The following is a 10,693-nucleotide window of genomic DNA, read 5'->3' on the forward strand; positions in this document are numbered from 1 at the left end:
ATTTGTAATCTGAAAAAAACTCACAGTTTTTGTAATTTTTTTTTCACAACACGTCAAGTGTTTTTAAACTTTGAAAACACCCCAAAGAGCACAGGTTATTAGTGATTGTTTGGCCTTCACAAAGACTTTAAATGAGCTAACATTTAAACGGATTATCATGTATGATGACTCACCACTCTGTACCACCCTATCTGGTGCACACACAAAACACTGACCGAAAAATGAAATGATCACAATTGCTCTATTATGAAGCATCTCTCTCCTCATGGTTTTTGTCCTGAAGTATCCGTGGCAATGAATACTATTTTGTGCAGTCAAAGAAGATTAAATTTATGATGACGAAGATTTAATCTATTTTATTTAATTTAACAAAAAAATATGTTCTGAAAATCACTAATTATACATCAGCTGGTTTGTAAAACTAGTCGTCAGCATTTATTGCACCGGTTCTTTAAAATGATTTAAAATCATCCAAAAGGATCGAGTAAATTTAGCGGTCCTCATGCATTCAACGAGTGACATATACTTTTCACGGTTACAGACATGAGTCATGCTTAGCGTTTAATGTTACAGTAACTGCAATAGAGAAAGAAAGATTCGCCCGTACAAACAATAAATTGAATAGTCTGAAAAACTTGTCAGCTTGTAAATCTCTGAATATTGACAAGGCAATCATACACGTCTCTCGATTTAACTCAAGAACCAAGAAGGCAAATAAATAGTTTTGTTTTGTTTTTTGTTTTTGTTTATGTGAAATTAATTATATAATACATTCTTGATCGGCAACGTGTACTTAAATTAATAACAGAAAAGGCTATATGTTTAGAATTTAATTTATTCAAAATTCGATGCTGTGATAATTATGCATGCTTTATTTAAATTTAAAATTAAAAAAATGTGAATTGTAAATATCTAATTTGTATCAGGATACCGTTTTATCCACTAGATTTTAACACAGTTTTGTACAGGTCGACATTGATGCAATTTTACTTCAGTGATTTTTTTTTGGCTTTGACTACAAAGTTATAATTAACATATTGATTTTAAAGCATAGTCTGATGGTTACTGTGCAGTAAATTAAAATTTTACGATAGGAAATTAGAAATTTAGCTGGCATTTCTTTATTACTTCAAAGGAAGCACTACTTTCAGTTAATAAGAACAAATTATAATATTTTATACTCTAGTCTAAGAAATTTAATCACATCTCTCAGATGTTTTTCGATTAAAAGATAACTGTGTGGATATTTTTTGCTATAAACATTTTTATCTTCTGGACTTTTTGTATAAATTCATTTAAACTTCTTTGAATAATGTATATTTCAATTTGGCATAATCCTAATACAGTACAGTATAAAAGATGCAGACAAACCAGCCTTTTTTTAAACTCCGGCATGAAGAAGGAGTAAAAGTTGTGTAAGACTTTTTGATGATGATTGTAAACTTTTGGAATTTATAAAAAACAAACATGATATCACTAACAAATGTATTACGCAATATACTTGAACACCTATTTCTAAACACTAAAAATCATAATATTGTATTGTATAATTTTGTAAAGTTGTCAATAACTTTACCTTGTTTTTTATTTGATGTTATGCTCAAAATGATGGTAAAAATATGTTTACTGTCGTACTAGATGATCAGATAAAATGATATATTTAATAAACTTTGCTCTTATGTTCAAAGACTGCCTCAAAAGTATGCTAGTGTGACTATAAACTAAGAGATATTATACTCTTTCAGCCATAGTTAAATAAAACCAAAACATTCATTAATCATAATTATTGAATCAGCAAAAATGCATCAAAGGAGAAATTTAAAGAAGGTAACTACATGCATTGCTAAAAGATAAAAAAAATCAATATTGTGTTAGATTTTGTAAGGGCTATATTATCTTAAATAAGGTATAATATGCAAAATTACCATTTTAAAAAAATACGTTGATTTAAACACCTTTTGTACGTCTGTTATCTACACAATGTGGCTGTTATGAAAATACCTGTCTATTACCGCATTTGGGAAATAACCTTTAAATTTTAGATCTAAAATTAGTTGATACGCTTGAAGCGGATCTTTGTCGCATATATTTAGGCTGCAATTGCTGCACGATTCATTTTAGCTCGAGACAGTGAAGTGATAAATTGTTGATGCGGCATTTAAGATTATTTATAACCAACTGACAGTTGAGTTTAAAGACATTCTCTATTCGTTTGTTTACGATTAATTACTAAATACAAACAAGATATGGAACTTTATAGATTGGTTTTTGTTTGTTTGACATTAATTGCATTTTCTAAGGTAAGTTTTGATTAAAAAAAATAATTCTTTCTTTTGTTGACTTCTTTCATCTTTTGTTATCTCAGTGTTAAAACATGAATGTTAACTTTCTTAAAAACTTCATTTTGTAGGTTTTTGTGAATTCTAATAAATGCAACGACAACTCAGCAGCAACAGCACAAATAGTGAAATCATGTCCGCAAAACCACAAGGAATGGATCAAAGCAGCTGCAAGGAAAGGCTGTGAACAAATGGCACCCTTTTGTTCATCACTTGAATACCACTGCGTAATTAATGCATGGGGAAATGAAACAATTGAAGTATGTGCCCCCAAACTGCAAATTGTTGGTAAGAATGAAAGTACTCGACGAATAAATCATCAAATATATGCATATCATTTCAGTTGCATGAAGTAATTTCGTATTTTTTAAAGCATGACATTTTTTATGTAATTATTTAACTAACTGTTTTCTGCAGGAAATAATTGTGCTGAATATAGTCAAGGCGGGAAAAGAATTCAACGCAACGGAATTGTACCATGCAAAAACTGCCCGTCTCATTACTTTTCAAATGAAACTTTCAAATGTAAGTTGTATATGTTTATGAAAAATTAAAAACGCAATGACATTTGTTTAATCAGTTTAAGTATCTTTATTCATAAATATTCTCTTAATGACCTGAAATTCCAGAAATCATATTGCTCTTCTAACAGATCAAGAATGTTATGAGCACGTCAAAAATGCAAAAACATCACATACAACACAACTGACAACCGAATCGATATCAGTCGAATCAACTGAAGGAAAAGTTAACCAATCTACATCAGTAACTCCTATGGAGATTTCAGTACGACTAGTTCAAAATATTGATAACCAAAATACACCGAGTCATATGTAAGTAAAATCTATAAAAAAAAAATGCCCATTATAATAATGGCGTAATTAAGAGACTTTGCAAAACATTAAAATAATTCAATTATTTTATTAATTTTTAACTGTGTTGTTATTGATTCAGATATTATCTAATCAACAAAATGTATTTATGTTTTTAGCATCATCATTAGTGTGTGTGTGGTCATCGGTTTAGCTGGCATAATAATTGTTTTCACAGTTAAACAACGATCATGGGCAAATAAAATTTGCTCTCATTTTAAAAGTAAGTATTTGATTTTAACGAAACTTACAAAATTCTTTTGTGTCAAATACTAGTTGATTGCTACCAAATGTTTATTTGATGTTTTAAAATAAATCTTTTATCTTGTGATTTGCTTTATAGGAATAGTTTTACAAAGTGAAGAATCAAAAATGACAAATCAAGGTACGTTTATTTTTTTTCTTCTTCGTCATTCATTTAGAAGAAACATTGGATATTTAGAGGTGAAAAATGGACGTGTATATATTGTACATGTTGGATATATTACATTCGTATTTATATTAACTTATTTTGTAGAATCTGCTATTAGAAATGTCGAGGAAGGCCCCGAAGTACAAAATTGTTTACTGGAAAAGGAAACGCAAATACAGGACATGTTCTATAAACTGAATGAATCTTCAGACAATGCCAATTCAGATGCATTCTCAAGCTGACACATTTTCTATTAAATGCAATATTTGTATGTTCTGTTATTTATGTATTTATTGTTATTATTCATGTTTGTATTGACTCTAAATGGCAGCTACTTATTAAATGAATTAAACCTATAACAATCTGGCTTTCGACATAATATATGGATATATTATTGAAAACAATTGAAGAAAAATCAATGTTTTGATAGAAACAAAAAGGTATAACTTGACATAAAGATTCCATCAAAAGTCTTAATCTTTGTACAAATGGCCCGTTTTTAAGGTGACACTTTTCCAAGATAATTAGACCTATTTGAAATTGCCAACATCTTTCAACTTTGTGAAGAAAAAAATGTTTTAGTACCAACTTTTTTTTTAATCCTTTAGTTCATTAAGATAAAAAAAAATTATATATGTACAAAAATGAAATTTTGAACTGGAGCGGAAACCTAATCTTAAAAGATAAAACACAATGGGGAACGTGCAGTGTTAATCAAGACACTTAAAACACTTCCGTCCTTTATGAATATAGTTTTTTAAAAGGATCTGATAACGCATAGACAACCTTTAAAGCCAATCCTTGTCCTTGGTCTATATATCAAACATTGGTTTTATCTTGTCTATCGTGTATTAGTCATCCTAAAGGTCCTTCAAATAGGATATATCGATGATGTATCTATGTATACAAACCACCGGCTGCAAAAAAATATTATTTTTTTTTCTCAAAAATACACAAAAATATACTATGTACTAGTCTAATATTTCTACATATATCAATAATTTACATGTAAATAAAAACAGGTTTGCAAATAAAGACATAGATAATGATATGAATTTCCATTTAAAAAAAATACATTCGTTTAATAGGATACGTGTATTTATTTAGTCTTGATGAATCGTTTTCAGAGAGTGATTCGACCAGATATCGTTATGAACAGTAATGATAAGTTGTTAGCCTATACAATACAAACAATGGTAATTACACTGTATTCGGAGGTTGTTAGAAAAGTTCGCAAACAAATTGATGTACGGCAAAATTACTGTGTATTTTGTGAGATGGCGTATGTTTTATTAAATGACTACCAATTGAAAATAAGTATACAAAAAATCATTTAAATTTGAATATTAAAAAATAAAGATGTAGCGTTTTTCACTTTGCATAAAATAGATTTACGGAGCACCATTTCATATTTCCACGACGTCAATGACGTTAAACAACCGAAAGTAAAACCTGTTAGTCTCATTCAAGGCAATCATCTTTCAGTTCCACAAACTTTTCAAGTCATTTAACCCATTTACAAAATGCACTTTCATACCATTAGTTGTCAAGTTTTTGTACAATTTCTTTTGTGGCATTTCGGAGATCATTTAATAGGTAAAAAAATATCTGCCACGCAGGTAATGAAGGTGCAAGACCCCATTGGAAATAACCTTTTTAACAAGGCTTTTAGGGGCTCTCCTTAGGTAATAATTATCATTTGTATGTCATGTAATCTATATAATAACAATATTGAACAAATTGATTCTTATGAACTTGCAAATGCATAGAGCTGTGATAATGTCTGGGGTTTTTATTTGATGTATGTTACATGTATATGTGTAATCATAACATTCTACATGTATGATGTATTTACCTGAATTAAATTAAATCCGGGCTGTATAGGGGATTAAGGTGCTGCAAGAGTTCAAAATATCTGTTCTACTATCTTCAAACCTCTGCAATTTTTATTGTAAACCATTGTCCTAAAAAGGTAACAATACCTTATGGTCTCCATCGGATAGTTTCCTGTGTGCACAAAAAATTAAATGAAACTCGGTGCTCCAAAATGTCAAATGTCAACGTTTTTTACTCATTTTTCAAGCGTTGTTCGTCCAAATTCGGCGATAAAACGGTCAGATTTTTATCAATTCAATTGAAACTTTTACAAAATGATATTCGTAGGTTTTTGTGAAATGATATGAAATATCATTAATATTTATGCGCTGAAACGATACACTTTCTTATTAAGGAAAAATGCGCACAAAATATATAAAATGGAAAAAAAATGAAGAAACCGTGAAGCATATTTTATCAAAATATTTAAGTTGTATATTTTCATGCTGCGTTTAAAAACCCAAATATTTACATATTTCTTAAAAAATACGTCAGGATTAAACCTGAAAAGTTCCACCGCTATCATATTAATAGTCCGCTCACATTCAAATTTGTCCACGAACATTTCTAACAACCCTCGTACACTTCGAAACACACAGTCCTTATAATTGCAACTAGTGGAAATGTAAATTAAATGCACTGCAATGGAGTAAAAAGTGAACTATTCTTACTACGAATGTTTTAAATTAAAATTGAAAGATTTAGATTTAAGTACTGATATGAAGCTTAAGAATATCTAAAGCGTACCCAAAATGTTTCCTTAGATAAACAAAACAGCTATAAATCAAAGTATAATTAATACGAAAACGTAACTTTATTTTTTGATGAATTTGAATAGTCTGTGTAGGTGAATATCGTAATAAAAATGCATAAAAACAGCTGATAGCACCCAACCATGATATCTTTGTTGTCAATGAAATCAAAAGTGAATAGTAGTGATAAACATGAATGACAAAACACGCCATGTATTGAAAAAAGTAGACTAGACTTTGACCCGTGCGTGCACGGGTTGACATTGCATATCGGACATTTACGAAATGGGTACATCGACACACCTTTTTATTAACATTTACATAACAAAGCTATAAGCCTACAAAAATGCTATTATTTTCACTACAGTTTCCTTAGTTTGAATAATCTAACTGTGTCTCGGGAAAGTCCCTCGCCACAGTTAGAATGCCCCCCTTATACCGGTAATGTAGCAGAAAATTGCAGAATCGCTCCGGAACGATTTTGGAGAAAGTTAATGAAGTTGCGTTGAAAATAACAGTCAATTCATCACAACAAACCTTTTTGAGACTGCAAATACCTCTCAACGAAAAATTTTAATCCATAGAATGAAAGAATTCAAAACCTTTTCGCCAACGTATACGTATTTTCTTTGTAAAACTGGGTCCGTAGGACATTATTCATTTTTATGATAAAACATATTATATCTTCACTCTCCTAACAAATATAATGTAACCTTTTTGCATGTAATTAAATATTTCTGTCATCACGAAGACAAAAGTGAGTTCTAAGTTGAAATGTATATTTGTTATTTTATACTTCTTTTCATAGGAAATCAATAATATATATGAATAGAATATATAACAAAAGTCCAATGAAAATTTACCCGTATTTGTATTATTATTTCTGAGTTTATTCACGCTGATGTGATAGTGTGGAAACATAAACTGAAGATCCCGTTAGCGTGAATGTATTGCGCAAGCGCAAGATTGTAAAGTCCAAAAAATCCAGGTGATATCCGGGATTTTTTGAGGAATTTTCATTGATTATTAAATAACGAAGCTTAACTGAGAAAAAATAAAAACAAATTGGGAATCTTCACGTACCAATGATGTTTAAAATATATAAAACACAAGACAGTATTTTTCTGATTTCTCGGTATTAAAGACCAAAAATTCGATTCTATTATTTTTATATAGTAGTATAGATAGAACACTCTGCTGATCTAAATATATCAAACGATGTCAATCTGAAAAGAAATGGAAAGCATGGGTAAACTTAAATGAATAATATCATTTGCAATGTTTGTGTAAGAAAGAAGCCTCTGTATTTACAAGATAGTTAATTGTTAAATTTTATTCAATTTCGATTTGCAAGGAAATAAATGGAACGTATAGAATCTAAGTTACATATAATTCTGCAAAAAAAAAAAAAAAAACACAAAAAAACCCAACAAAAAACCAAAAAAAAAAAAACCACAACCCCCCCCCCCCCCCAAGAAAAAAACCAAAAATATTATGTATCATGTAACGATTAAACAGTGAAACAACGAACCACTGCCAAAATTATAGATAAAAAAAATAAATAAAAAAACCCAACAAAACTAAACATACAAAATAAAAAAAAAAAAGAAATAATTTTTGCAATGAATTTGATTGTTACACGTAAATTTCTACATTGATGGCGTCTTTCTTAAAATGAAATTGTCTGTTTGTATTTGAATCTATAATCCCCTAAAATGGCTGCTTTACTGTTAGTGTTTATCATACTAGAAGCACATCATGCAGAGCCGTGTTAGCAGGGCTGAAATAAACCAAAGAAAACAAATAAATCAAAACTCATTGAAAATATCTTCGTTTTTCCTTTACAAAAATAAAACAACTATATCAGCATATGCCCCATGGCATTCGAAGAAAAAAACTCTTTAGTTGATTTAATAAACTCCCGTTTAATTCAGGCCATGTTGATCTAAGCTGGTTAAGTGTCAGGTCCTAGAATAATCAAGTTTAGTTTATCTGATTTCGCTTATAATTTGAATTCTTCATTTTATGATGGACACACGAAAAGATAACTTGGTGATACTGATATCATAGAATCCATTGACTGCTGGTCCTTTGTTTCCGTAAAACGTATTTCTAGTATTTTTACATGTCCTTGCAAGGTTCATTTACCCTCAACCGGAGTATCATATTCTAGTTATATTGATATCAAACTCCACTCCTTAGATGTTTAGAAAAAATTCTACATTTTTTTTCAGTTCGTGTTGGCTAGGTTAAATGCCTAGTTGAGCATTTATTCAAGGTCGTATGACACTCCTGTTTTATGAATGAAATATTTCAAACTGTGTAATTGCATATCAAACAAGTTAAGGGGTATTTTGCTTGTCCATGGGAGTTCTCCTCCTAATGTATAGGGGATCATTTAAAGGGGTATCTTGTTCGTCTTTGATCGACAACCTGTAATTTAATTCTTGAAATAATTGAAAAAAAGACTGCTTTCACGGGATTGCTGGTAGAAAAGCCTGATGATTAAACAAGCAATACATTTTCATAACAAAAGGGAATACAGTGTAGGCGTATGATGTCATTTTAGCTGCACTTTATTTATATAGATAAATATATATACAATAAGATTTTCTACAAGGTAGTTTCTGTTAGCAACTTGCAATGATTAACTCGGTGAACAACGTAAACATATATAAAATCCCTAACAGCAATAATTTAAATTATCGACACACATTGCATTGCAAATATAAAATGCATATATGTAACCGAATACAGCTGAAGTTAAACATCCTTCCACAAATACAACAAAGTCTCACACAGTGGGGAATAATACAATAGTGATGTTGAAAGGTTTGTCGACATCCTTCATTACCAGTTATCCTCAAAACACTGTTGTGCATGCAATGAATCAAGCAAAATGTGAAATCAGATGTCGTGAAACTGAATCTTGATCATGTACTGATAAACGTTGCTTCTTTATAGAGTTAGGACACTTTTTCTTTCATATCTATGAAAAAAATCAGCAGTCAAGAAGGTACATTTATTAATGAACTGCAAGAAAATACCTGCCGAATACAGAAATATTTAATTGATATATCCTTGATTTTCAAATGACACGGAATAATGTACCAAATGACATCTTGACATGCAAAACTATTTTTCAGAAAACCTCTTAGATTACCATTGGTTTTATTTAGCGAACAATAATTGCGTAAAAGATAATGCAAAATGAAATTGATAAAAGAATTTTCCAAATTAAAAAAAAGAACCTGCTTCCAATATTATGTTAATTTTTTTCATTTAATATTCAAAAACATGTAATAGATTTGCAGAAAATGTAAATGTAAAGAGATCACTCCGTATCCCAATCTTTGCCATTCCCCCCCCCCCCCCCCCAAAAAAAAAAAAAAAAACAACAAAAAAACAAAAACAAAAAAAAACACAAATACAAAAAAAAAAATAGAAAAATAATAAGTAAAATTTAAAAAAGGTAGTGACGGATGGGCAAATCTCAGTGTACCTAATGTTATATACAAATACATGTAGCTATAACCCAGTTACTATGCACAGTAGCTGACTCATGAGGATTTACCTGTACACTTGAAGAGGTTTTATTTATCAGATTTAAGAATACACGGCTCTGTGTCATATACAAATGAAAACAAATATTAAGGTTTGCTCAATCATATTTTTGCAATGCAACTCTGCTTGTGCACATCTCTAGAAAAGTAAACATTTATTCAAAAACTAAAAATTGTTCTACATCTCACAGTTTAACATATTTTGCTTGAGAATCACATGTACATACATGTGTATCTAGAGTTTGCATGGTTGTATTATTGGGTTTTTTTTTTTGGTACTAATGTCAACAATCATGTAAACACCTGATTGCACATATATGTAAAACTGTATTACATTTTCAGGGCGTAATGGAAACTGTGTATTAGACATTATCCAGCTCAAAAGAAACATGATAACTGTAAATTGTTGGTAAAAAGAAAAAATAACGTCGTCTGTCTTGCAAGGTTTTCATACTGTATACGAAGAAACATGCGATAAAAAAATGATACTCCTAATTAACTTATAATTCTCTAACAAATGTGAACAAATAAGATGTCAAATAATATAGTGCCGTTTTTAAATGTAAGGAAAAAAGCACAGCAGACTCAACGTAATATAAAGTTTGGGTATTTCTTTTAGCTGTACGTGCACCATCTTGACGTCATGTTTTGAACCTGAGCTGATAACACATATACAACTTTACACTTTTCCTTGTCTTGACTTTGAAGAGGATATCAATTTTTTGTTTTATCTCTACTATTAGTCATCGATTAGTCATCCTACAAAAAGTAGTTCAAATATATAACGTCTACGTGTTAACCGACCACTCTACAGTGCAGTCGATATCAAATATTATCAAACGTACGTTATTTATCATCTTGTTTGCATGTGTGCATTATA

At 30.1% G+C, this 10,693-nt stretch overlaps 1 protein-coding gene across 1 annotated transcript; it reads left to right on the forward strand.

The window, feature by feature from the left end:
* Positions 1–2,130: 2,130 nt before the first annotated feature.
* On the forward strand, positions 2,131–3,970 carry LOC128183374 (uncharacterized). The gene is made up of 6 exons (XM_052852362.1): positions 2,131–2,300; positions 2,411–2,627; positions 2,757–2,864; positions 2,992–3,172; positions 3,331–3,434; positions 3,555–3,970. The coding sequence occupies exons 1-6, from the start codon at positions 2,247–2,249 to the stop codon at positions 3,863–3,865; spliced, it is 975 nt and encodes a 324-aa protein (XP_052708322.1). The 5' UTR covers positions 2,131–2,246; the 3' UTR covers positions 3,866–3,970.
* Positions 3,971–10,693: the final 6,723 nt, after the last annotated feature.

The sequence above is a fragment of the Crassostrea angulata genome, chromosome 5 (assembly GCF_025612915.1).
Source record: "Crassostrea angulata isolate pt1a10 chromosome 5, ASM2561291v2, whole genome shotgun sequence".
NCBI classification, from domain to species: domain Eukaryota; kingdom Metazoa; phylum Mollusca; class Bivalvia; order Ostreida; family Ostreidae; genus Magallana; species Magallana angulata.

What these genes read in the sequence shown, in the direction of transcription:
- LOC128183374 (XM_052852362.1), top strand. Translation starts at nt 2,247, where the DNA reads ATGGAACTTTATAGATTGGTTTTTGTTTGTTTGACATTAATTGCATTT. An exon ending in CAAAATACACCGAGTCATAT is followed by an intron (nt 3,173 to 3,330) that starts GTAAGTAAAATC and finishes TTATGTTTTTAG; the next exon opens with CATCATCATTAGTGTGTGTG. An exon ending in AATTTGCTCTCATTTTAAAA is followed by an intron (nt 3,435 to 3,554) that starts GTAAGTATTTGA and finishes TTTGCTTTATAG; the next exon opens with GAATAGTTTTACAAAGTGAA.